General features: G+C 40.2%; 1 protein-coding gene across 21 annotated transcripts in view; it reads left to right on the forward strand.

Annotated features, from left to right (window-relative positions):
- The window catches only part of RBFOX2 (RNA binding fox-1 homolog 2), a 271,821-nt gene that overhangs the window by 147,103 nt on the left and 96,810 nt on the right, over positions 1 to 27,908 (forward strand). The window contains exon 1 of one of the 21 annotated variants that reach the window (XM_032346432.1): positions 19,072 to 19,589. The exons of the other annotated variants lie outside the window; for them this stretch is intronic. Within the exon in view, the coding sequence (XP_032202323.1) occupies positions 19,545 to 19,589 (45 nt within the window). The 5' untranslated portion in view covers positions 19,072 to 19,544. Of the gene's footprint in view, positions 1 to 19,071; positions 19,590 to 27,908 lie in introns of those variants that run through there. 21 annotated transcript variants of the gene reach the window in all.

Consider the following 27,908-nt stretch of genomic DNA (forward strand, 5'->3'; position numbering starts at 1 on the left):
CCGAGGCTCCTTCAGAGTGTAGGTCTCGGAATCATGTTTATGCACTGCCAGAGTTCAGTTGCCCTTCGTCTGTCTCTCCCCAGGTACTTAACACAAATGAAAATAGTGACCTTTTAGAACAGCTTTCAAGAGAGGTAGCAACATACCAACGCCCCCAGGGTACTGTTGAGTGGAAGCCAACTGGCAGGAAGAACTAAGAACAAGAAGACTGAACCTTTAAAATTAATAATTTGGAACTATGGAACCAATGGAAACAAGACCAGCAAGGGATGGGGGAGGTGGCGCTGCTCACTCTAATGTGGAAAATCAAATATTTTTCAATAATAATAAAAGCAGCCCTGAATATATTGAGAGTGAATTGGTTTCTTTAAATTTCATGTTCTCTATAGCCATGCCTCTCATTGCATTGGTAAGTGGACGAAATGTTTCTTTATGCGTTCTCTGAATAAAAGGTCAAAAGAATATAGTTCAGTAGGGGTGCCTGGGAGGCCCAGCCCGTTAAGCATCTGCCTTGGCTCAGGTTGTAATCCCAGGATCCTGGGATTGAGTCCCGCGTCAGGCTCCCTGTTCAGCAAGGAGCCTGCTTCTCCTCCCTCTGCTGCTGCTCCTGCTTATATTGTCTCGCTCATTCTGTCAATTAAGTCAATAAAATCTTTAAAAAAAAGTTAAAAAAGAGAATACAGTTCATTAAACTCCTTCTTGCCTCCAAACAAATCTTGAAGGGTCAGATGCCTGGGAGTCAATGCCTGAAATCATAACGTACCCTACTGATTTTGAGAGGAAACTGAGACCTGCTTTTATCAGCCATTTATCCAGAAAAGGGTATGCTCTGTATAAATCTAGCCGTCTCCTTCTTTGTCTACCCGTACTCTGCAGTATTTATGTTCATAATGTGATCCAGATAGTCTCAGTATGGTTTTGGGTTCTTTTATTGATTCTCGCATATTATAGTTCTCAGTTAACCAGAAACCCGTATTGTTTTTTTGTTTTTTTTTTTTTTTACCCACTTTGTATTATTTGCATTATGACAGAAAGGTTGTTGAAAAGCCCTTTTCTGTTATCATTTTGTTTATAGATTACTATTTTTAACCTTCTTTGAAGGGACCCTGCCACAGAAGTCCTTACTCACATTCTGTATGTTTAGAGCTAGGATCTCAGTCAGGGATGAGAAGGAGGTATATAAATCAGAGTCTAGGGATGGGGTGAGAGAGACTATTTTAAAACTCTAAGTCATAATGAACATTTCAGAAAGTAAGGCTGTTTGTGCTCTTCTGGGCTGATGGAAGATACAAGTGAGTAAATGCTGTAGGACAAGGGTGTTAAAAGTGGTTAAGAAACACTGATTTCAGGTCTGTCATTTTTACTGAGTGACCAAAAGAGTGTCTCTCTTGAAGATTGTTCAGCCTGAAGGCTGTAGAATGACTTGAGGAAAATGCAGGCATGGCCAAAAAGGGACCATAGATTCCTGACCCCATATTTTCCCTTGAGGATTTGAAGCCAGATTGGTTTAAACAACTGTTTAATAGAAAACAACACACACACACATACACACAACAAAGATCTCTCTTAGTGGACTAGCCCCTTAGTAAGACAGTTGGAATGTTGGAGTTGGAATGTTTCTTGTCAGTTGGTCACTGATTTGGAAGAATTACAGTGGGACTAGGATTTGGGTCTCTGGCCTGCTAGCCCATAGAGGAGGAGGCAGTTGGGTTTTGTGAAAGCAGGAGAGGTTTAGAAATGAAATTAAAGGTCCCTTAATCAAAGGGAAACATTCAAAAGAGGTAGGATTAGTATGTGAGCTTAGAGAAAATACCTAAACTAGAAATATTAGTTGTTCACCAAGGAAAAATAGGAGTGTTTGAATGGAACAGCTCCATAAAGAAGGAATTATCTCAAAACCCTGTTAATTTTCTGGCCTATTGGTTCTTAATCTTTATTTTGGGTCTTGAACCTCATTGAGAATCTAATGAAAGCCCTGGACCAGGTCCCCAGAACAATATACATATTTATGGCATTTTGCACACAATTTTCAGAGGATCATGGGCCCTGTGAAGCCCAACTATATTAAGAATGCACTAACTCTTTTGTCATCTACCTCTACCTAGACTTAGCCAAAATTTAGTGAACTTGGTGCCACAGAAAGTATTTGGAGGCTAAACAATGGTTAATGTTGCTTGACATGTGCATGAAGAATGTATTAAATTCAAGGTAAAAATATGTGTACTAGAATTCGGATTTTAAAGAACTTAACTTTTGATCTAGTACTTTAAAAAAAAGAAAAGGTAATTGATGGACCTGAGAAATGAGTGTGTTATTTAATGGGCCGGATGGAAGATACCGGAAAAACAGTGGCAACCCAGGCTTTATCATTCACTGTGACTCTGAAGAAGGCATGTATCCTAGTGTATAAAAGGACACATCCTAAGAAGACACTGCTAGCAAACAAAATTGTAAGATACCAAAAAGTAACAAGTACAGAATTGCTCCAGTCACATGTTCCACACTAAAAATATAGGTGGTGGGAAGTACAGGACAGGGAATCAAGATCACAGAGGCCAACGTGAAATTGGCTGTTTCCATCTCTGGTAGCTTGTGGTGGAGATGGCAGGCTGGATCCCGATGATATATCTGGAGTGAGGGCCTATGTGTGTAGACAGTCACAGCCGGAGTGGGCTTACTCACCCACGGTTGAGTAGGAACTGAAAGGTCAGGCAATATCGAAGATCCATGGGGCAGTCTAGAATCTGAGGATACTGATGCTGAGGTAGATCGGTCAGGTGGTATCTTAGGGAGAGGACTCTTGGTGCCTGGACACTAGGAGTTCAAGGCCACTCTAGTAAAAATGTTGAAGACACTATTCCTTTATCTAGTTTTCTTTTATTTCTGCCAATATGTTGTGCACACCTGTGCATGCCAATACATTGGCCAAGCACTGTTGTATGTGCTGGGAACCTGTAGCAGGCTTGATTGGGATGCTGAGTCAATCCATTGCTTCCTCACAGATCTAACGACTTCTGTATGTTTTGGGCGAAGGTAGAAATGAATTACTGAACTTGTTAGCCCAAAGCTTGACAGAGTGTGAGTGAGACAGCCCGCTTGGACTGGAAGGGAAAGAGATAGCAAGTCAGTTTCTCCATCTTGCTCTCACAGATATTTTAGAACTGGGGGACTGATTCTTTTGACTCAGGTGGTGAATAATGGCACATTTTTGGACAGTTTCATAAGAAATGTGATTTTATGATCACTTTTTCAGGATTTTGTGCATGTTATCTTAGTCTTAAAAGATGATTTTGAAGTCTGTGATAGGTCCTTTGTCATGGTGGTTTTAAGTGGGAAGTGATAAGTAATGTAGTAGTAACCCCAGACTTTCTAGAAAGATTCTACAATTTAGTGTTGGTCTTTAATTGATTTGAACCAGAGCTTCTGTCTTAAACCTTCCCCCCTTCCTGTTTTAAAAGTTCATATAGGTAAAATAAAACCTAGTTTTTAAAAAGAGCTGTGTTATGTAATGTTGGCTATTACATTGGTAAAGTAAGCATATCTAAAAGTATTTGCTGTCTTTCGTTTTTGGCTAAGGTGATGGAAAAGAACTTACTCTGAAGATACTAAAAAAATTTTAACTCTGAAATGGATTATCAAATGGATCACCTTATTTTTTTCTTTATAAAATAATCTTCAAAGAATGCTAATGAAAAAAAGCCGATCAAACATATTAAGAGAGGAAACCTCTTATAAGTTCTAGTAGCCTCACCAGAGCGACAGACTTTAGTTAATATATTTAAGAAACATGAGTAATAAATACAGAGGCTGTTGTGAGGAGGTATCTGCAGACTGATTTTGTCATAGGTCGTGGGCAGCTGTGTGTCTAGTAAACACAAAGAATACATTGTAAAGGCCGTAAAATGTTTTGGTAACTCTGTATGTGCTATAATAATCATAAACATTAAGCATAATTGTTTTGTCGTTTTCTGGGTGACATCAAAATATAAAGCTGCTGGCAGATGTATTTAGAGCATTCTGGATTTCATGGCCAAGTGGTCTTTTTTTAAATTAAACTTTTTATTTTGAGGTAATTATGGATTCACTACACATATTTTAAAGTGGCATTTAATGAGATTTTGGCATAGGTAAGTACCTGCGACACAGTCAAGGTAATGAATGTATTCCTCACACCCCAAAAGTTTTTTTTTCCTTATCATTTTGCCACATTTGCTTTACTATTCTGTCTATAATTCTTTTTGAGCCTTTGAGAATAAATTTTTATTTTTTAATTAATTAATTTATTTTTAGAGATTTTATTTATTTATTTGACCGAGATTGATCACAAGTAGGCAGAGAGGCAGACAGTGAGAGAGAGAGAGAGAGAGGAGGAAGCAGGCTCTCTGACAGCAGAGAGCCCAATGCGGGACTCAATCAGGACCCTGAGACCATGACCTGAGCCGAAGGCAGAGGCTCAACCCACTGAGCAACCCAGGCACCCGAGAATAAATTTTTAAAATATATGTGTGAGTATATATATATATATATATATATATACATACATGTATTTCATGCCCCTTTAGTCCCAAATGCATATTTATTTTCTAAAAACATAATCACAGTACACTTAAAACAACCAAGACATTTCATACAGATACTGTTATCTGATGTGCAGCCCACATCCCAGTTTGCTAATTGTCCCAGTAATGTCCTTTATAGCAACAGAAGGACTTTTCCTTTTCACTAAACTATTTATGTCCTTTATAGCAACAGAAGGACTTTTCCTTTTCACTAAACTATTTTCAGATAAGTGCAGATTTGCATGCAGTTGTAAGAAATTGATTAGAGATATCCCATGGATCTCATTAGTAACGTCTTGAAAAACTAAAAGTACAGGGGCGCCTGGGTGGCTCAGTGGGTTAAACCGCTGCCTTCGGCTCAGGTCATGATCTCAGGGTCCTGGGATCGAGTTCCACATCGGGCTCTCTGCTCAGCAGGGAGCCTGCTTCCCTCTCTCTCTCTCTGCCTGCCTCTCTACCTACCTGTGATCTCTCTCTGTCAAATAAATAAATAAAATATTAAAAAAAAAAACTAAAAGTACAGTATCAACAACCAGGAAATTGACTGTACACTGTCAAGACACAGAATACTTCTGTCACCAGAAGGACCCCTCATGTTGTCCGTTCATGCCACAGGCATTGCCACCCGCCCCTGCTTCTCCTTAACTCATTGCAACCACTGATTTGTTCTCCATTTCTGTAATTTTGTCATCTCAAGAATGTTTTATAAATAAAATCATGTAGCATATAAGCTTTTGAGATTACATTCTGAAACAGCCTAATTCCCTAGAGATTCATCTTGGTCCTTGCCTATATCAGTCTATCCTTTTTCCTCTTTCCTAGTATTCTATAGTTTGGATGTACCATAGTTTTTTAAACATTCACATGTTGAAAGACATCTAGGTCAATTCCGGTTTTTGCCTATTATGGGTAATAGGCAAAAAACTGCTGTAAACATTTGTGTATAGATGTCTGTGTGAACAGTCCTCAAGGGTAGACGCACAGGTGTGCTGTTGCCAGCGATGTGAGGGTAATCGCATACTTGCTTGTTTAGGGAGCTGTTAAACTGCTTTCTAGTGGCTGTACTATTTTACATCCCTACCGGCAGTGTGCTAGTTACTTAGTTTTTCCGCATCCTCCCCACGATTTGACGTTGTTATTTTTTCTTTCCTAGCCATACTGGCAGATACTTAGGGGATATCATTGTGGATGTAATTTGCATTTCCCTAATGGCTAATGATGTTAGACATCTTTGTTTGCATTGATTTACTGTTTGTAGATCTGCTTTGGTGAAACTTCAGTGTCTTCCCCAGGTTCTAATTGGATTGTATCCATACTGTTGAATTTTAAGACTTCTTTCTGTATTCCGCATAGTAGTCCCATGTCAGATGTATACTTTGCTAACATTTCTCTCACTCTGTAGCTTATCTTTTCGTAGAACAAAAGTCTTTAATTTTGATGAAGTTTAACTTATCAATTTTTCCTTTTATGAATCATGTTTTTGGTGTCAAAAGAACTCTTTGCCTAGCCCTAGGTCCTGAAGATTTTCTTCTGTGTTTTTTTCCCTAAAAGTTTTATAAATCTGTAGGGGTGAACATACGGGCTCCCTGCTTCTCTTCTCTAAGGTTGTTTGGGCCGGGTATTGGAATGCCTGGGAATAGCCTGGTAAGGGCTCAAGTTTAGGCTCACCACTGGGTCTTTACCTTCGAGGGTGGGACTGAGGTTAGGTTTGGCTGCATTAGAGCAGTCTAAACGTTTTCTCTCTTGCTGGGCTTCCCCTTTCCTTGTCCTTTGATTGCAGAGAATGGGCTCTCCTTAGGCCCCCCCCCCTTTTTTTTTGGGTCTGCGCCTGCTGACGCTTCCAGATTTTGCTGCTCCCAAGTCCAGGCTCCGTGAGGCAGAAAGAAAACCCAGGGAGTTCACCACTGTATCCTGAGGTCCTGAGCCAGGTTGCTGTCTTCTTTCCACCTGTGGGAGTCTTCTGTTTGTTTAATATATCAGCTACCCAGGGTTTTAAATTGGGAGAAGTAGGGGAAAGTATATTCCTCCTTACTGGAAGCAGAAGTCTGTCGTTTTGCTTTATGTTAATTGGTAGTTTTTTGGTCAAAGAGAAATGTGTGTGTAAATTAATGTATAAATATAAATGTTCCAAGAGAAATAAATACTGTCACTTACCCCTAACCCACACTTTTGAGAAATCTGCCTTAAAATATCCTGCCATTCTTAAAACAGCATACCAGTCTTCAGCATCCGTGGTTCCAGGCGTGTCTGTCTGTCCTGGTTTATCCCTAGTGACGTCCATCTTCAGCACACTGGCTGTGGTTTGCCGGCTAATTATTTTACACAGTATTGCTTATTGTGTCAGCAATTTAAGCCTGTTTTCCTGATTTGCCATTATTCATGTCATGGTTATTTCTAAGCTGAAGAACTATGCACAGTCTTTTTTCTGAAACTCCTGGGCCGGATATTGTATCATAATTGGGAATATTTTGTAGTTTGGAAAAGAAAGATAGTACATATAGTGTGTGGGGGGGTATACACCCCTAGTTGGCTATGGGCAACACCTTGTAATCACATCCATCCATCTGTTTACAGCTAAATGTTTTTGCTTACTTACACCAGTTATGGTGTTGTCCTGTTTTATCACCAAATGAGCCTGTCTTCCACCAGCACAAAAACTGGGTGGGGAAGGAGGCAAGAAAGAAATGTAGTTTTCCAAGATTTTTGGACTTTGGAATTACATATAAGGGATTTTGGACCTGTGGAAGTAGGGCAGTCAGCGAGGCGAGCTGGAGTAAGGGCCCTATTTTTAGCCCTGAACTCCACACAGTTTAACTGCTAAGGTCTGCTGTAGGCCCTGGATTTGCCAACTGTGATTGTTTCCAGTATGAAAACAAAAGCAGCTATTGGTTTAATCCTGTTATATGGTGTTGATCTTAAAAATCGTTGGATTCATATTAGGATTTGGGGTTTAATCCTGTAAGGATCAGACTAACTTTCATCTTATTTATCCTAAATCCCTCTTTAATCTTGTTAATTATGCCAGACTGCTTTCCCAAGGGTCAGGATGTGTGTGTGTGTGTGTGTGTGTGTGTGTGTAGAGTATGTATTCATACAGTTGTGTTTCCAAAGGTATCTTTCTCTCTGATAATGAAGATCAGTTTTCTCACAAAGAGCCACGGAGCCACATGCACTTCTCCAGAGTAGCATTAGTATTGCAAGGATGACATCAGTTCTGTATTCTTACACCCAAGATTAAAGTAAGTCTCCGCAAGGCCTCCTGAGAGGGAATCTAGTGCTCATCTTGGATTTCCTAAGAAGGCATGTGGCACTCTTCTAAAAGGGGAATGTCATTTGAGTTTAGAGGCTCTTAGTCAACAAATAGAGTTAAATTGTTATAATTGAGATACCACTCTCCCATACTAGAACAGAAAATCAGTTCTTACCTTTTGACCTTCACATTGATATTGTGCTGTGTGCCTTAGGAAAAGAAAATGCGTATGTATTTCATCTTGGATCTCTTTGCTTCCACTTCACAGAACATAACTGCTTTGGACCTTGTGCTGTTTCTTCCCTTCTTTCTCTTAAAGGATAGTTGTCAATGTCTGTCCTCTTCAGGCAATAAACACGATAGGTCCTAGCTAAGCATAAGACATTATTTTTTTTTCCTTTTCTTATTTCTTCTTTTAAGGGTGGGAAGTTTTGTAATTGGGCCAAAAGTTTTACTGATGGATTCCGGAACCAGTAAACCTATACCAAATGATCTCTCTTGAAGCCCCACAGAATTACCTCCAGTTGTTGGGTGGTGGTTGCTCTCCTTTTTTTAAACTAATGATTGGAGTATCTGATCTCGAGTCCTTCAATTGCTGGAACATGATGGTTTTATGTCATGGGGAAAAAGAGCCTGGTTGGCTCTATTTTAATCTTTCTATGATTATTTCACTTACAACAATTACTCAGGGATTGCTAAATATAGAATATAAAGCAAATCACGGTATCATGAATTAAAATTAAACTGTCCTTTAGAACTGTTGATATTTTATATCAGCTATCCTTTATTTTTTCCAAAGGAAGTGGGTACAGTCCTTTGATGCATATATGGTTATGAATGTTTACTTTGCATATTCATTTTAAAGGAAATAAAGTATTTAAGGGAACTTAACTTATGTATTTATGTAAGGGAACTTTATTTAAGTTAAGGAGAATTTATTTAAGGGAACTTCTTCGCAAAAATGCAAGATGTCTTCATTACTGGCGGGGCTGTAATGCTGACACTGAGATTGTGGGAAGTGGAAAGAAGTTGTTACCAGGATCTAATTATATAAATGGGAAAAATTTAGGGTAAAGAACTCACTTTAGGTGATGGAGTGATTGTGTATGTGCATGCTTTGCCAGAAGTGAGGAGGGGCGACTTTGATTTCTAATCCGCTTTGGGGGAAGCTCCATATCAGGTCTGCACAGAAACAGTCAGTGAAGCAGCTCCTTTATCATAAAGAGAATTTTAATTAAAAAATGTTCTTGCATCGTGAGCAGAGTAAGCGACAACCGGCTGCACTGGGCATTTATCTCCTTCAGACCACATTACCAGTAATTGCTGCATTAAATCAAAGTCAGAAGAGATTACAGGTCGGAATCAAGCAAGGGGCTCGTGCCAACCCAAGGATTCCCACACTGCTGCACTGCTGCTGTCAGCCTTGTCCCGGTCCCCAGGAGGGATGAGAGTCAGGTGACGCCTGACAGTTCATCTGTAAGCACAAGCCTGGGGAACACAGTCCAAGGAGGGAGGCAGTTACTCGTTCAAGACCCCATGGCCTCGCCTTTCGGGTAGCTTTTCATTCGGAGCACAAGGGAATGGTTCCTCATTGTTTTTCAGTACCATTAGTTAAAAAGAGAGAACATGTTACCTGCTTTGCACTTGAGGAGATGTGCTTTGGGATAAAAATCACTTGTACTTTCTCTGCTCCTTTACATATTTACATTGCCTTCCTGGTCATGCGTGGTCTTCTCACTGGACTGAGTAATTCAACGGAAACGCACTGCCTTGTGCCGCACGTGTGTGGGAGTTTCCTCTTCCTTCCTCCTTCCCCACTACTGCCTTTCCTCCCTCTAACACAATTACATAGCTCTTCACAAGCTTTCTGCTTCCTTTCGAGGCCGCTTAGCCCTCACGTATATAGGTCTGGCTTCATGAATCCGATAATTCTGAATCTCTTTTAAACGCCCTTCCCAAATTACTGGAGATGATGATGATGACGACGGCAGTGACGGTAAGAGCGGCTCTAACCTAATACTCACTCGGTGGATGCCAGGCGCGTCGTATGCGGGCCGATGTAACCGTCAGAGCAACGCTATGAGGTGGGCATTCCTGGCACTGTCTCTTTTTCCAGATATGGGGCCTGAGGCAGAGAGATGTGAAATGGCTTTCTCAAATCTACCCTGCTAGGAAGTGATGGTCTGACTTCAGAACCCTGAGGTCTTAACCGCACACTGTGTGGCTTCTGTGCACCGGTGAGGCACTCTGCTAGGTAGGTGTTAGGGATGCCTCGAGGAATAGGACAGATTATATAGTCCCTGGCCTCCTGGGGTGGGAGAGGCAGAAATTACATGCGTGACAAGTTGAAAAGGACGTGTGCCGGTGCTAAGGGGGCATGCAGCAGTGATCGAAAGTAGATTAATCAGAAGTGATTTTTCAAAAACCTGCTCTTACACTTATGCTTCAATCTCCACCTAATTTGCCACCATACCCACCCTCTCCCTTTTTATAAGACCTCCTCCGTAACGTTGTAGGGCACGCCGGTGACTTTCCCCAACTCCCTTTACCTTTCACCCCCTCCCCAAAGAAAATAACTAGCCCTCCACAAACTCATTGTGGTGAGTGGGGCGGGAATTCCTTTATTTTTGTACAGCTCTGCTGAAGTTTAAGTGACATACAATAAATTGCACATATGTAAAGCGTATAATTTGGTAAGTTTTAACGTATGTGTACACCCATGCAATCACCCCCACAACCAAGATAATGACAATATTAATGATCTCCAAAAGTTCCCTCATGCCCCTTGTAATCCTTCCAACTCTCCCTCCACATCTCCAAGCAACCACTGATAATCTTTCTCTCAGCATGGATTAGTTTGCATTTTCTAGTGTTTTGTAAAAATGAAAGCACAATAAATACTCTCTTTTTCCTGGTTTATTTCACCCAACGTAATTACTTTGAGATTCATCCATGTTCTTGCATATACCAGTGGCTCATTCATTTCTGTTGCTGAATAATAGTCTACATTGAACATACCATAATTTGTTCATCATTTACCTTCTGATGAAGATATAAAGCTGCTGGGACTATTCCAGAAGAAGTCTTTATTTGAATATTTGTTTTCATTTCTCTTGGATAAATACTTAGAAATGCTGTGGATGGATCCTGTGTAGGTGTATCTTTAACTTTTTAAGAAATTGCTGAACTGGTGCTGCCTGGGTGGCTCAGTGGGTTAAGCCTCTGCCTTCGGCTCAGGTCATGATCTCAGGGTCCTGGGATCAAGTCCCACATTGGGCTCTCTGCTAGGCAGGGAGCCTGCTTCCTCCTCTCTCTCTCTCTCTCTCTCTCTCCTTGTGATCTCTTTCTGTAAAAAAAACAAAAAGAAATTGCTGAACTGCTTTACCATCAACTCTACCATTTGACACTTTTACGAGCAGTATTTGAGACTTTCTGTTCCTCCATTGCCTTGCCAGCATTTACTATTGTCCATCCATTGAATATGAGTCGTTCTAATAGGTATGTAGTGGGATTGTTTGTGGTTTTAGTTTCTGAATGAATAATGGCACCGAGCTTCTTTCCATATGCCTGCTTGCTATCTCTACATCTTCTTTGGCCCAGTCACCAAGTCTTTTACCCATTTTCTTAAAAAAAAATTGGATTACCTGTTTTCTTATGGTTGAGTTTCTATATATTTTGGATATAAGTGCTTTATCAGATGCATGCTTTGCAAATATTTTCTCTCAGTTGTAGCTTGTCTTTTTATTCTCTTTACGGTATCCTTTGTAGAGCAAAATGAACGAAGTTCATTTTGTTGGTTTGTTCTTTTACAAACTGTGCCTTTGGGGTCATATCTTAGAAGTCTGCCTCATCCAAGGTCATGAAGGTTTTCTTTTAGGAGTTTTATCATTTCAAATTTTACATTTTTAGTCTGTGGTCCATTTGATTAGATGTTGTATGTGATATAAGGTATGGATCGAGGTTCATTTTTATTATGTGAGGCTATCTGGTTGTTCTGATGCCATTTGTTGAAAAGACTATTCTTTATCCATTGAATTGCTTTTGTGTCTGTGGATCCTCTTTTGCATTTTTTATTCTGTTCCACTGATGTGTTTTTCGACCTCGACACCAATACCACACTGTCTTATAGGGATGTGAGTATTGTGGGATCTAGTGGACTTGAGAAAAGTGATCGTGACCTATCACAAACCTCAGGAATAGCATTTGATTCCAATACATGCCTAGAGAAAAGATATTCGTAAACTTTAAAACCCGTTTTTGAACAGTGGAATGAGAAATATACTCTGAGAGATATTCTCTGAGAGATATACTGTGGTCATGAGCTGGAAGACTTGATATTCCTAGCATGCTAATTCTCCCCAAACTGATCTTTAGGTTCAGTGTAATCCCAGGCAAAATCCAAGCAAGATTTTTTTTATAGAAGCTAACAGGCTAATTCTAAAATTCATATGGAAATGCCAAGGACCTAGAAGCCAAAACACTTTTGAAAAAGAAAATTTCGAGAACTAGCACAGCTTGATTTCCGGCTTCAGTGGTTAAGACAGTGTGATGTTGGCATTGGTAGGGAGGCATGTACCTCTTAATGTTATGAAATGAGATTGTGTCAGTTAGGTTTTGCTGTATAACAAACATCCCCAAAACTTAATGGCTTAAAACAGTGTTAATCATTTGCCTGTTCACCATTCCACGGGGCAGGAATTTGGGTGGTTCTTCTTGTCTGCACTAGCTGGGGCTGGGTTGTCTGGGATGACCTGACTTTCACATCTGGCAGTTGGCAAGCTAATCGGTCACAGGAACACAACTGGAATAGTTCATCTCTGTTCCACTTCGTTTTCCATCCATCCTCACACGGTAGTCGCAGGGTGCCAGAGAATAGCAAGGGAGGGCAAGGCCCAGTGAACAAACACACCTGTCAGGTCTCTGACGGAATCACGTTTGCTAACCGCCCAACGCCCAATGGCCAATGCAAGCCACAAGGAAGGCTAAGAGCAATTTTAAGGGCTGGAGAAAAAGTCAACCTCTTTTTGGAGGAGCTTCGAAATAGCGTGTTGATTTTTATAACCTATCATAGAGGTATTATGAACGAGTTAAGATTAAAGTTTCTGTGGAGGCTAAAAAGCTTTGTTATGTAAGATAATGCATGTAGAATCATTTGTAGATGTATTTTCCTAACAGTATTTGAATAGTTATAGTTATTTTCTGCTTTAAAAGATACCTTTACCCTTACCCTTTACGTACTGTCTTTCTGGATTCACAGTGACTGTCTCTTGGCCTATTTTTTATGGATATGTTTTACTTCTTAGTAGTAATGATGTGGAGTGAAAAGAGTAACAAAAGACACTTCTAAAAAAATGCTAATTCCTAGCCTCACCATTTGCATGCCTCGTCTCCATCTCCAAATAGAAAGATGCATTTTAGTCATAGCATGGCTTACCCTGTTGTTACCCACACTTCCTTTCGTACCACGTGTCACACAGAGGAGTCCTTACTTAACTGTGATTTACTGTTCTCTGGTAGGTATAATTTCAAGCATTTCCATTGGTCTAGAAAATTCAGTAATCCTCACAGTACCTTAGAACCAACAGAATTTTATGTGAATATTTTTGAATAGGCTCTTGACTTCTGTGCGTATATTTACCTGCCTGCCTTTGTGTACGCGCCCTAAGTATGGGCTGTTGTGTGCATGTGGAATGCTGTTCCACTGCCTCTGAGCTCCCACCACCCACCCCAAAGCCTCTGGAAAACTCTTAAGGAGTTTTTCACAATTCATTTCAAGCATTGACTGCTTGTGGACTATTCCTGGCTCTCGTCACTCCGGGGAGTTCAATGGTGGCAGTGGTGGCAGCTGTGGCTTTTCTCCCAGGCCATACTAACACATAAGGGCATTTGTCAAATGGTATTTTGGGGTTTATTGTTTCCTGCTTTCTCTCCTCTGCCGGCAGCTCTTTGAGAACTTTTTCTGTTCCTGGGACTTCACACAACATTGGGGATAGCTCAGTGGAACGATTGCGTATTGACTGAAGGAACACAACGCAGGATGGTCTGTTCCTGGTAGTCCGTTCATTTCAGCCTGACTCATGTTTTCAGGTGTTCTCGGACTATCCCTTCTCATATGCTGGTGGGCAGTGCTGTGTGAGAGGTGTTGGCTTTAGTGTTTCCTTTGAAAGAAATACAGAATTGAACAGACAGGTCCTGCTCTGAAAGAAATCATCTAATAGATTAAACAAGTATTGCTAAAAACATAGAAAGTGGTTAGTGCTGTTAGTCAGCTAAAGATAAAGTACCATGAGGTTCAGACAGAAGAGAAATTACTTCTGTCTGGAAGTAATCAGGAAGAGCTTCATGAAACAGGTAGCACTGAAGGTAGGCCTCGAAGGAATTTGTTTAAAGGTTTGGTAATTTTGAAATGGGTAAGAAAACAATATGATCAAAGGCACAGAGACAAAAGAGGTAACAGTCTACCTTGACAGAGGCGACAGTGGGTGATGGAATGTATCAGAAATTATTTTTGTACTTCATTTGCAGGACAAGTATCCCAAGATAGAAAGTTTTGTTAAAATTTATGCGTAGGTATCGTGTGTATTTTCCATGCTGATCAAGAATTTATTAATTTTGCTGCCATCCTTTTGCTGATATTTCAAAAACAGCTCGCTCACAAAACTTCTTTTGATCCCCTATTTGCTAAATTCAGCTATCCTTCCTAAATTGTCATTTAAAAAAAAAAAAACTTTTCTCTATTTCTACTTGACATTGCTGTATACTCACCTCTGGTATCAATTTATGAAATACTTTCCCTAGTGTAAGAATAGTGACAGATATCCTCTGTGTCCTGGGTTTTGTGAATCAGCCATGACCCTGCTTAATCTTTTTTATCCTTGGTTGCTATTTCTGCCTTCTAGAAGTGAGTATTCCTTAAGGTTCTGTTTTCAGCCCTTTGCCTTGTATCCACTGTTCTTTCTTCTCCGCCTCTTTCTCTCTTTCTCTTTCTTCCTTTCTTCCTCTCTGTCTTTTGTCTGTCTGTCCTCTCTCTCTTTTATTTGTTTTTGAAGTACATTGTTGTTGTTCCCTAAACATTGACTAGGTCAATATGGGAGAACAATCAATCACATTCTGCCCTTGGCTGTTCCTTCCAGACTCCTGTTGGCTCTGGTACGATATTTCCTATTGGATGCCTTGCCCTAACTTCAAACCAGTTTATGCTTCTGATTTCCCTATTTTATTAGTGGGATACTTATTTGGCCAATCAACTAGACTTAGAACCACAGTGTTACATTTAATTGCCCTTTCTCTTATGCCCTGTTTCTGAACAGTCTGCACTTCCATGGATGCTGCCTTTGTAGTGTCTGCTACATCTAGACCTTCCTTATTCCTACTGCTAATGTGTGGTTTTGCATTAATAATCTCTGGATTGTTGTAATTCTAGCCTCTAATTGGCCTCCCTGCCTTCAGGCTGTTCCCTTTTCTCTTCTTCTTCCAGTGGCCAGAGCCATTTTCACAAAATGTTAATTTTGTAACACTTTCCTTCTCAAACAGTCTTTGAAGATATAAGGTCTGAAATACAGAGCTTGATGTCTTAGGCTCTCCACAGTGATTCCAGCCTACTTTTCCTTAACATTTGCCACTGTTCACCCACAGTCCTCCAGACTGGTCACACGGATCCTTAAGTAAGTCTTACAGATTTCTGATTACGTATTTTGCCCACATATATATCTTTCTTTCCCTCATCCCCTCCATCATCTGTCTCAAGCCTTGTCCTTTTTGAACTTCTGTGTTATCCCTGTACACAGAAATCTTTGGAATCTTCTGATATTACTGTCCTTAAAGCTAATTTTATACCTTAGAGTACAGATCTTTGCAGTCCGTGCTAAAACATTCTACCATGAAGCCTCACTGTCTTTGGACACTCAAGGTAGGATTGTGGCATAGTTAGAGGGAAAGAAAAGGAAAGAAGAAAAAAAAATGAGAAGGTAGAAAAGAGAAGAATCTTAACTATTTTCTGGTGTTGCAGTACATGGTAAGTCTTGGGAGGCCTCGGTTGTAGATGGTACAGATTACATTGCAAGGTCACCACTGGTCATGTCCTATAGCGTGGGGCTCACATGGTAGATTGTCTGCTTTATCCTTAGCAAAATCTAAATCTCATAAATCTCAAGGTAGTTTCTAGAGATCTCACTCTTAAATATTACTAGGTCTGTTTCTCTCTGATATCATTACATTCTAACAGACGTCATAGGTATACCAGCTGTTGAAATTGGAAGTCTGTGTGTCTCGCTAAAGAGATGCAGAGAAATGTATATAAAAGGCCATTTTCTGTATTTATGTTTCTAATTGATCAGTACACAAAGGCTTTAATACTATAAAAGCATTCATAATATTGCAAATTATGTGCCTTTTCAAACGGCATAAGTAGTTTTTAGGATTTTAGTTTGGTATTGGTCTTAAATTACAATTGAAAATTTTTTTTACAAGAGATGAGTCAAAAGGCAAGGCAAGAGCAGTTATAATCCAAATTCAGATATTGAGTTACTTTGCCATTTTTCTGAGGGGCTAATTATTTAAACCAGACCTGAGCACAGTTTTGGCAGAATCTAGGTAAAACATGATTAAGATTGTTTATTGTCTCTGTCCTCCAGAGGGTTTATAGTAAGGCCATCATGTAAAGTAAAACAAATGTGATAATAATAGACTAGACTAAGAAAGTATTGCTAATTTTTAAAGTACTTATACTCAAAGGGAAATTTGTCTTGATTCCCTTAAACTTAAAAATAAAAAGACAAATTATATGTGTACCAAAGGCTAATTTAAATGTATTTTGAACATATTAGAAGTTTATCTCTAAAGTAATAAATGAAAACCAACTACCTCCCTACCATCCCACCTCTTAGAAGTGTAGGTTTTATCTTATGCCTATAATATATGTGTGTATGAATATAATACATGTTATGTATAATGCATAGTGTGTATGTGGCATCTGTAGTGTTTCACAAGTCGCATGTATATGCATGTATGTGTAAACATAACTACATAACTTATGTAAGGCATATGAAGCTTAGAAATTACATGATTTACTGATTGGCATACAGAGATACATATGTGCATTTAGAAATACAGAATTATACCGTACACATTCAGTAATATTATGTTCAGTAATATCATTTTCTTCACTCAATAAACTGTCAGTCACATCTTTTCACCTTGTATGTATAGCTCTATCCTCAAGAAGAATGTAAAGCTCTAGAAATTAACGAGGCCCTCAGTAACATAGAGACCATTTTCAAGTTTAAATTATATCAGCTGTTCTAGAATTTGAACTATAGTGTGTCATCTAACTACAGTACCGTCTGGAAACTCCATCTTCTGTAATAAACAGACCAAATACTGAGCAGAGTTAACTCACGAAGTTTGTTAGCCATAGTTCATTACCGCAGCGCTCTGTGGTTTATAAGAAGTATCTGCATTTCCCAGTCTTCCCATCAGGAAGAATCTTGATACCAATCACATCAAGAATGTAACAGTGATTTCAGACGTCAGTGTACAAGGATCTCCGGGGCCAGCACCACTGTATGTGAAGTGAGGTCTGGTGGAGAGGAATGGCCTGGTGCGCAGGGAAGAAAAGGGTTCGAGAAGGATTTGATTTGATGTGGAAATTTAGTGTAAGATTTTAATACAGAAACATTACCTTAGCTATTTCTTAATTACCATTTTAATAGCTGTATGGGGGACAGTCAGGATGTATATTATAGGCCCTTCGTGTGTGACAAATCAGATCGACCATGTTGTGAGGCTCAGATAATGTCTGTTGAGAACTGACAAAGCCAGAGTCGCATAGTTGTGGTGAGAAAGCGATACAATGGATGTGTTCATTAAGAGCAGCTTCGGAAAAATGTCCTTCTTCGTGTGAGAACTTGTTCACAGGGTTTAATTTTGTGCTGTAGCATCCTTTCAGCTTTTGGTTTTACCCTTACGCTGTTTCCCCCCAAACCGTGAAGTCCTTGACACAGATGGTGTCTGCTCCTATCTACAGTTCTTAAGCCCAGTACCTAGTGTGTAATAGAGGTTTAGCAAGTTTTTTTTTAGTTGTAGTGGACTGATGCATTATTGTCCCTCCTCCGGAATCCACTGCCCCATGTCTGAAGATAGTCTGAAGATAGTCTAGTACCTTGTAAGGTCCTCCTAATCTCTCAGAACTGATTGGAGGCAAAATGTTTAACCAAGTGAACTGTCTTCAATGTACTAAGGCCATTTTGACTCTTAAAAAACAATTTCTTCTGAACTATCGGAAAATAAAATGCAATGCCCATAAAAGGAGAAAAATTGCCCTGGGGGTGGGGGGTGGCACAGTGGTGGCCTTTAGTCCTCACGGTTTAATCTTCCGGAAGCCTGCTGTGTTCCTGGCTCTCTCTGAGATGAGATATCGTAGCCCCTGAAACTCATTTAGAATTATTTATCATTTTGAACTTTTGAATGCTTGCCCCAAGCAGGGGATTTCTTGGGAGCAAGAGTTATAAAATAGGGTACCTCTTACGAAGCGTTTACTTTCTGCTTACTGTATGCCCTATTTTCTAAGAATTACTTAGTAAACCATTTCTAACCAGTTCTCTGTTTTTAGATGGGCTGTTCAGACTTTGAAAGCTAACCTGCCATGCCTTTTCAGACTGACTTCACACCTGTCCATGTTCGTTACTGCTTTTAATATCTGTTAGAGAAATATGCGTGCACATGTGTGTTTGTATGTAATGGTAGGGTGGGTCCCGCAGCTTCCCAAAAGAGGAAAAGCAGCTGGCTTTTCTGAAAAGACCTTTCCACCCCCACCTTTTTGCAGGCAGCCGGAGTTAATCCTTACATGTTTGATCGGAACAGCTGAGAGAGTGTCTTGCATATCTGAAGGTCTCCAGTGGACTCATGTTGCCTCAGAGTTGGGGCCACCTTCCTCTTTTCTAGTGCTGATCCTGCCAGCTGTCCCAGCCTCTGTTAAAGCACAGTGAAGGAGGTGTTAAATGATACACAAACATACATTGTCATGAAAGGGATCCCTTTACTACATGTAGCAGTGTGACTTCTTTCTTCTCCCATTCCTTTCCACGACAGAGGGGTTTTATGCTGTTAATCCTAGCACCTGTCTCTGCCGGAGACAGTTAGAAGGGGTGTGTGTGGTATGTGTGTGTGTTGGGGAGGGGCGGTGTGCGCGTGCGCACCATCCTCTCCAAGAAGGAATAGAGAAATAGTACCAGGCCCATCTGCCTTTCCATGTCCTGGATTGGGAGTGTTCCTTCTGACGCACTTAAAGCCGGGAACATATATATCATTTTGGATCCTGGATACCTTGTGCTTCCTACCGTTTTTGTTTTCCTCTTTACGGAGCCCATGGTCTTTTCCCCAGCTGTCATTCTCTGCCTCTTGAGTTTCTGGTGGAGTTGTCAGTTTAAAACCAACAGTAATAGCCAATCTCCTGTACAGTTTTCAGTCTGCAACTGGTCACTCCATTGGAGCTTTTTGCTTTTTCCCTGAACAGTTCTTCTGGGTAGTGTTGACTCTTACTGGGGTGGAAGCCTGGGCTGAACCAAGCTCCAGCTTCATCATCTGAGCCAGCATACCTATCCGCGTAGACTGGGAGTCGGCCAAGGATTTTCTGGTGCTACCTAGTTCTTTTGGAAGGACAGCCAGAGCAAACAAGGCAAAAGTGTAGACACTTTGGGTACTGTCTTTATCTGAAGATTTTTTTTTCCCCCTTTGCTATGTATGGTGTATATTGTATGGATTATCAATATCCTGTTGTCCAGGTAAGCGAAGGGCTATAACTTGGTTTTGGGGGTTTTTGTTTTGTTTAAGGGACTGTTTGATTGATGTGAAGGCTTTATGGTAGGATGAAATGCTTATAAGCTTTCTGTCTTTTGACCTGGTACCATTCAGGGCATAGACTTCCCATAGAATTTGGTAGTTTGCTGTAACAGGAGATCTCAGTTTTATAGTATTGAGGGCTGGGTGGCTGCTTTCAACTCTAGAAGTTCTGAAACTTAAGAGAGATTCCTGTGCGTGCATGTGTGTGTGTGTGTTAAGCAGTGGACTTGGCATTTATAAATGTAACCTAACTAAGTCACTGGCGTATAGTAAACTTGAGGCTTCATTTTGAGTAGACAAGAAGCACAGATGGCAGTTTCCAAATGTTGCTTTGTTTTTCAGAAAGGTAATGTACAGTAGAGGGCACTCTCTCTACACTTAATATTTTAGACTATTTGCGATGAGCTAAGTAGCATCGTAGTTATGAACTTACTAAAGTCTGAAATCAGAAAATTTTAAGTCAATATCAGATACATTTCTGGATATCCATTTGCCTTTAAATTAGTAGCTTTCAGTGAGTAAAGTTGAAGAATCCTGGATTCTGATTCAAACTACAGTGTTAACCACCTCCATGATATGCTCAAACAGCTTCATTTTACTTGACTTTACTATCCCTGTATGAAATGAAGGGTTCGGACTGAGTGATCCTTCATATGCCATGATTTTTGGAAATACTAACTGATTGTGCTGAAAACCTAGAATAGGAAAATAAAGACAGTTAATACAGTTAATTCTGAATTACAGTTCCTAGCTGTTCTCTCAGTTTGTTTCGGTTTATATGTGTTTTCATGGCACTTAATTATTTTTTTCTTCTCCTTCAGGTGGCCATTTCTCTGATAGTCGGCTCCTAAGTTGTAGGCTGGACAGAAATGCATAGGGCTAAAGGAAGTGACAAACTAACCAGTACATCCTATTAGGTATTTTGGGCCTAAAGGCTAAAGCAGACTATTTTTAACTGGACCTGGACCTATTGGGTAGGCTCTCCAGAGTAAATTCACAGCTCTCATTCAGGTCTGATGGCTACAGTGTTGAAGGCAGATGGGAGAGCGTGTGGTTATATGATTATGATTCTTCAACTGTATTCCAGCACATTGGTCTATATTGTTGTGGTTTACTCCTGTTCTGTTATATATACGTATTTCTTGAGTTATTCAGATGAAGAGCACATTACATTTACCATAATGAAATTTTGATATATTTTTGGGTCTTACTACCTGTGGACTCAGTCTCTGCTGGCATAAAACAGTAGATTGGTCTGCATAACAGTTTAAGGCTGGGAGTGTCATGCCACTGCCGTAGAAGCAGAGCTTCTTAACATAAGAATTGATGTGCTTTTGAAGAGAAGCATCTGTGAGCAGTTTTTTTCTGGGACCCAACTAGCAAAGTAAGGGACATGTAATAGCAGGCATATAAGTAAAATTGTCTGAGAAAATAAAACTGGGAAAGCAAAAGTGTTTCCAAGGAAGAGTGAAGTATCAGACATATATATGAAAAAAAATCATAATATGTAAAAGAAGTTTTGAGGTAGAAAACTGGCCACCCCATGGCGAAGCAAAGGTTGTGGGTGGATTAAAGAATTCCTGTTTAGAAATTATGACATGAGGGGTGCCTGGGTGGCTCAGGAGGGTTAGTGTCTGACTCTTGGTTTCGGCTCAGGTCCTGATCTCATAGGTCGTGAGATCCAGCCCCGTGTGCGATCCAGCCTTGGGCTCCGCACTCAGTGGGAGTCTGCTTGAATACTTTCTCCCTCTGCCCCTTCCTCCTCTTGCATACACTCTCTCTCAAATAAATAAAATCTTTTTTAAAAAGAAATTATGACATGTTTACTGAAGTCTTGCAGTAAATTTATTCATTTATAATAAAATGAATTTGTCCCACCAAATCTTTTTGGTCATTAAGAGTTAGTGTTGATAAATGTCATGCTCAGTATTTGAAACAACTTTCCTGGCCTTGCTCAATTGATTAGATTTATTCTATCTGAAATTAAGGTAGCTAAGAAAGGCGGGTAATGGGATGTTAAAATTTAAGAGTATACTTTCCATTCCACCACATCAGGGAAATTAATAGGGTTGAAAAAACAACTTGAAATTGAAGCATCCAAAACTGTTTTACAATCTTATTTATTAATTCACTTACAGTAAAAGTTGTCTTTCAGTGTATTTATAAATAGGTAATAGATTGTTATTTCCTACTTAAATTTTTATCTCAACTATGGTTGCAAGATTTTCTTACTGGTTTCTGTTATATTCTTATACTCTGGTAAATTAAAACTCCTCACTGGATAACACTGTGTGGTTCTATACCATTAGGTACAGACCATTATGCCATTAGAAATTATGGAAGATATGGATGAACAGTATTTTTTTAAAAATTAAAGATTTTGCACCCTTTTTAAAAATTTCTCCCCAGCATAAGGCAATGAAGTATTTTCAGAACTTGATAATTCATTGCTCTTGTTCGTAATAAAATCACTCATGTCTTAAGAGTGTACAGTTGAAACTGGTTGTTTTATTATAATTTTTGCAGAACTAAATCTGGACCAAATCAGGTTAAAATACAAGCAGAGTAAGTAGATAAGGGCTTGCTAGAAAAGATTTTAAAGGACAATGACAATAGCCTCCCTGCCCAGAACAAAAATCTGTTCATTGAGAATCTATTTCTGGAATTATTCTTTTGGATTAAACATTACTGACTCTGACTGAATGGTTAAAATATAACTTTGTTAGGGTGTTTCTGTCAAAAAAAAAAAAAAAAAAACCAAAACCCTAAAACCCCCAAAACAGAAAACAAATGTTGGTGAGGATGTGGAGAAATTGGAATCCTTGTGCACTGTTGGTGGGCATATAAAATGGTACAGCTGCTATGGAAAACAGTATGGTGGTTGCTCAGAAAATTAAAAATAGAACTACCATATGGCCCAGCATTCCACTTCTGGGTGTATACCCAAAAGAATTAAAAGCAAGGCCTCAAAGAGATACTTGTACACCCTTGTTCACAGCGGCATTATTCACAATAGCCAGAAGGTGGAAGCAACAACCCAAGTTTCCATCAGTGGGTGAATGAATGGATAACCGAAATATGGTACACCTGCACAGTGGAATATTACTCAGTCTTAAAGATTTATTAGAGAGAGAATGAGAATAAGTAGGGGGAGAGGGAGAGAGAGAATCTCAAGCAGACTCCCTGCTGAGCAGGGAGCCGATGCAAGGCTCCATCTCACAACCCTGAGATCATGACCTGAACTGGAATCATGAGTCAGACGCTCAACCGACTGAGCCACCCAGGCGCCCCTCCTCAGTCGTAAAGAAAGGGAAATTCTGGCAGAAGCTGCAATATGGATGAACCTCGAGGATAGTTACGCTCCGTGAAATAAGCCATTCACAAAGAGACAAATACCATAGGATGCCATGTCTGTGCGGCACAGAGGGTCGTCAGATTCACAGAGACAGCAGGTAGAGTGGTAGTTGCCAGAGGCTCCTGGGGACAAGGAGAATGGGGAGTTCTTGTTCAGTGGGTATAGAGTTTTCCTTTTAAAAAATGAAGAGTGTTCTGGTGGTGGATGGTGGCAGCAATAGCACATTATTAATTGATTCGGTGTCACAGAGCTGTGTTCGGTGGACCCTTGAACTGTTCGGGTCCGCTTCCACGTGGAATTTTTACAGGACGGTGTTGGGGATGTATTCTCTTGCTCTCACGATGTTCTTTTCTTAGGGTGTTTTCTTCCCCTCTAGCTTACGATGAGAACACCGTAGGTAATACTGCCCGTAAAGTCTGTGTTCAGTGACGGTCCTAGTTCTCAGTACATCTTCCGGTCAGGACGAGGCTGTTAGTAGTGAAGTTCTGGGGGAGTCCAAGGTTATACATGGGTTTTTGACCACCTTGGGGGCCAGGGCCCTTAACCCCTGTGTTGTTCAAGGGTCAGCTGTACTTGAAAATGGCTAAGAGAGTAAGTTTTATGTGTATTTTGCCACAACAGAAAATAGTAAGGGGGAAAATGTAACTGTTGTTGGAAGTCAAGGGTTTGTCTGTTACCCCAGTTTTTCCCGAGGCAGTTTTGCTTGACTGGCACCTGCTGAACACATCGGCACTGATTATCATTTTGAGGTGAATGAGCCGTTGAGGAAGAAGCGAGGCCCTAGGTTACACGGGGTGCAGCTAAGTGACCCTATTCGAGAATTTAGGACAGCCAGATACAGCTTACGGATAGTCCGCATCTGAAAGGTGGGGAGAAAGTTGCCTCTAAGAAGCATCCGTTTGCCCACCGCGTGCTCGGGGCTGCAGAATGCCGCAGACTGAATTAGCGCATCGGCGATCCATCTTTGTGGGAAGGTGACCTTGATGTAGAGGGATATATGTTTTCTTTAATTTCTCATTTTGAGGACTTTTTCTGGAGTGCCTATTCTGTGCCAGATACTGTGCCACACACAGGGATTTGGTGGTGAAGAAGACAGTCGCGTCTCCAGGAATTTATTTAGTAATAGAGACAGCATATTTTAGTATTGAAGAAACAACACACTGCAGTTTTCAGAGGTTCATTAGGTATTATTGTCTCGATAATCTGGTTATTGATAAATTTGTTTACATCCCATCCCTTTTGATATTTATCTCGTATTTCCTGAATCTCGCAGAATACAGAGAGTGTGTACATCATTTCAGTTGTTTATATAACTCTAGTTGTCTAGATTTGGGGATATTTTAAAGATCCAAGAATATGTTACCCAAATCTAGATGATAATTTGTGAAGTAATGTTTTCTAATTTCTCTGGCCCCACCTCTGCCTCAGAGTATGTTATTTGTGGTCTTGTTCTAAAGGTTTGAGTTTTAGGGACAAGAAATAAATGTGAGGGTTATTTTGGCTTGATGAACATGCAGAGTCTAAAGCAGTCATTTCAGATGTTGCTCTCACCTTTTTTTTTTTTTTTTTTGAGAATGGGTTCTATAAAACTGAACCCTGCCAAAACTAGTGAATAGCGAGGAAATATTAGAGTTAGCCTTAATTCGGCTTCATTTAGGCTAAAAGGAGTGTGGGGGCAAAGGCCATTAAAGTGGCATTGTCTCAGAGATGCTTCTGGGAAGGTATTTGATATCTATTAGGTGTAAATTGTTATTTACACTTAGGTTTATTGTGTGGGGGTGTGCTGTGAAAAGCTTTTATACTAACAAGTTTTTATTATTGCCGGAAATGCTATCCCTTTAATGTTGCTTTTCACTTGGGTGTCAGAGGCAGCCTGGGAAAGTATGAGCAAAACCTGCCTTCCAGCCAGGGACTGGGGGATCTGCCTCTGTAGCATGGCTGGTGTGTGGGTGGGAGGTATGGAAGTTGAGTCACAGCTGATGTAAAATTGTGAGGAGCAAGGGCACCTAGACTTGTGGCTTTTTCCCCCCCTTAAATCAGTGAGTATTATTTTTTCCAGAATCTGAACTGTTCTGATCAAGTTGAAAATAAAACCTTTCTCCCACTCTCTTTTTTGTACATCTTCCTTTCAGCCTCAAATTTCTGAGATACTGAAGTAAATTTATAAATTCGAACATATTTCCAAGTACCTTTTTGGAAGAAGAGAATACTTTTATGATGTTTTGATAACCACATGGATACTTTTTATTCTTAGGTACCCATGTATGTAAAATAAATGGGTAGAGTTAGAAATCAAGGCATTACAGCTTGATTTCAGCAAACATTTCTTCCTTCATCTACTGTATATTTAGGCACTACATTGAGAACTGGGGATACAGTACAAAACACACAATTCCTACCCTCACATTGCTCATCGGCTGGTCACAGTTACGCAGAAACAGTAAACCCAGCAGTTACGAACCATGGACTAGGCACTAAGGTGTAAGGAAAGGGGGCACTTACCCCAGATGTGAGAGCAGGTGGGGTCAGAAAAGGCTCTGGGCCGGGAATCCCTGAAATGAGCTTTGAAGGAAGAATCCACCAGTTAGCCAGATAGAAGGCCCTGTTCAGGGCGCCTGGGTGGCTCAGTTGGTTAAGCGACTGCCGTCGGCTCAGGTCATGATCCTGGAGTCCTGGGATCGAGTCCCACATCGGATTCCCTGCTCAGCAGGGAGTCTGCTTCTCCCACTGATCTCTCTCCTGCCATGTTCGCTCTCTCTCTCTCTCTCTCTCTCTCTCAAATAAATAAATAAAATCATTAAAAAAAAAAAAAGAAGAAGAAGGCCCTGTTCAAGGGAGTAAGAACATGAAACAGAAAAGAACAAAAACATGGTATCGTTGAGGAGCGAAGTTCAGTGTGCGAGAAGAGCAGTGGGCAGCAGAGGGGGAAGCCGGGACTCTGACTTGGTATGGCGAGGCTAGGTTGGTTATAGGGTAGGCACCTACTTCAGAGTTAGGACTTTCCCCCCTTTTAGCCTGTGGGGAATAGTTGAGGATTTTAATCAGGGAAATGGCGTGGTGGCATTTACACTTAGAAGGAGGTCCCCAGCAGTGGTGAGCAGCTTGGATGGCAAGACTGGTAGACTGGAGGCAGAGGGACAAATGGGAGGCCGAATAGAAAATAATATGGTCAGAACTGAGTTTGTGGTGCTAGGGGTGGAAAGAAAGGGCAGATTTCACAGAATCACAAGGACTTGCTTCTGGTTTGGTGTGGTGTTGAGTGAGAAGGAGGATCTTGGAAGGGGCCCAGACATTCCATCCCCAAAAATGCCCTGGAATGAGTTGCTTGTTGGTGCGCTGCAGGGCACATTCAGCCACTAGGGGACTCCGGTTGTTTTGCTGGGTCAGATCCAGGCTGTTGAATTGCTCTTCTCTCTCTTGGGCATTAGGGAGCAAATTGTCCTCTGTAATGCAAGCCTTGAAAGGCAGGGACACACTTCAAAGTACCCGAGAATTTGTCCAGTGTTCATTATGATCCTGTTATTTGGTGAGTTTTTGAAAATCACTGTCATATTTATTTTGACATTAGCTCATACTGACTCTTTCTTGCAGCAATGACTGTTGTAAGCTTATTATTTGCAGCATAAAATGTTGGTCCTGCGTGAGCAAAGGGAGCATGAATACCAGGCCAAAGGAAACTTGTGTCTTGGCCCTAGTCCTGGGCTTTTTGCAAGTAGGGATTCCTCATCTGACTCTTTATTTTAAAAAAAAATGTTTTTTCCCTTGGGGCCTTGTTGTCTGTCTTTATGTATGGAGGCTGCAGTCACACACAAGCTTCAAGATAACCATGGCTTTCATAACGGTAGTGTGTGTGTGTGTGTGTGTGTGTGTGTGTGTGTGTGTGAGAGAGAGAGAGAGAGAGAGATGGGGAGTGGGGGTCTGTCTTGCTCAGGGTTTTTTGTCTTTCGCACTGTATGGACTAGTGGATTCAGAGAATGGTATATAGTTATTATCAGATTTGTTTCTTATATTAGAACTAAAAATATAAATAATTATTCCATAAGCATGATTTAGATTTTTTGAAAAGTACACTGGGTTGCCTTTGCTTCCAGTGCAACTCGCCTACCTCTTTTCTGCTTACTCTTGTATTTTTAAAAATTTTGACTGTGTTTTATCTCTTAATTGGCTTTTCAGTTGCAGACTCAGAAAATGCACTATGTCCTATCTTCCAGATCATTTCTAAAAATGTTAAATAAGAACAAGTCTAGTACCAATGTATTCCTTTTCTCATAGTGGAATTCCCCCCCCCCCCATGTTTAAAGATCCCATTCTTTGGTACAAATTTCTTTACACATTGTGGATTGTACCAAAAGTGTGCAGATATTTGTAAAATGCCCCGAATAGTGCCTGATGTATTGTAGGTGTTTGGTAAATAGTCTGCAGGTTTTCCAAATTGGTAGTTTCTGTATTCTTTTTAGAATTGTTAAAATGATTATTAATTTGGGTAGGAGCATGATGATGTTATATTGGCAATGTGCCAGCCCACGTTATTATACAGTACATTTAAAAAAGCCTGATTATGCATTTCGCCAAACAAATCCTCATAGAGATAGCAAAACACAGTGTATTCTCGGTGTGATCTGTGATTTTATTTTACTTTTTTTGATTTGTGATTTAAAATTTTGATCTCTTTAGGGTTTATTTTAAAAATAGGAAGCTTAATTTTAGAATTAATCTCTTTGCTTTTGGGTAATCTGTTAGAGATTTTAACAATAAAAATATCATAATGAAAGTGTGAGAAATCCTTTAGAATAGGATCTTATTTATTAGAATACTAAAAAATAGGACATCTTCATTTTTATTAGGTAAATGACAAACACCATAAACTCATCATCTACACAGATTATTTTATTTGAAAATTTAATAA

This window comes from Mustela erminea, chromosome 6 (genome assembly GCF_009829155.1).
Source record: "Mustela erminea isolate mMusErm1 chromosome 6, mMusErm1.Pri, whole genome shotgun sequence".
NCBI classification, from domain to species: Eukaryota; Metazoa; Chordata; class Mammalia; order Carnivora; family Mustelidae; genus Mustela; species Mustela erminea.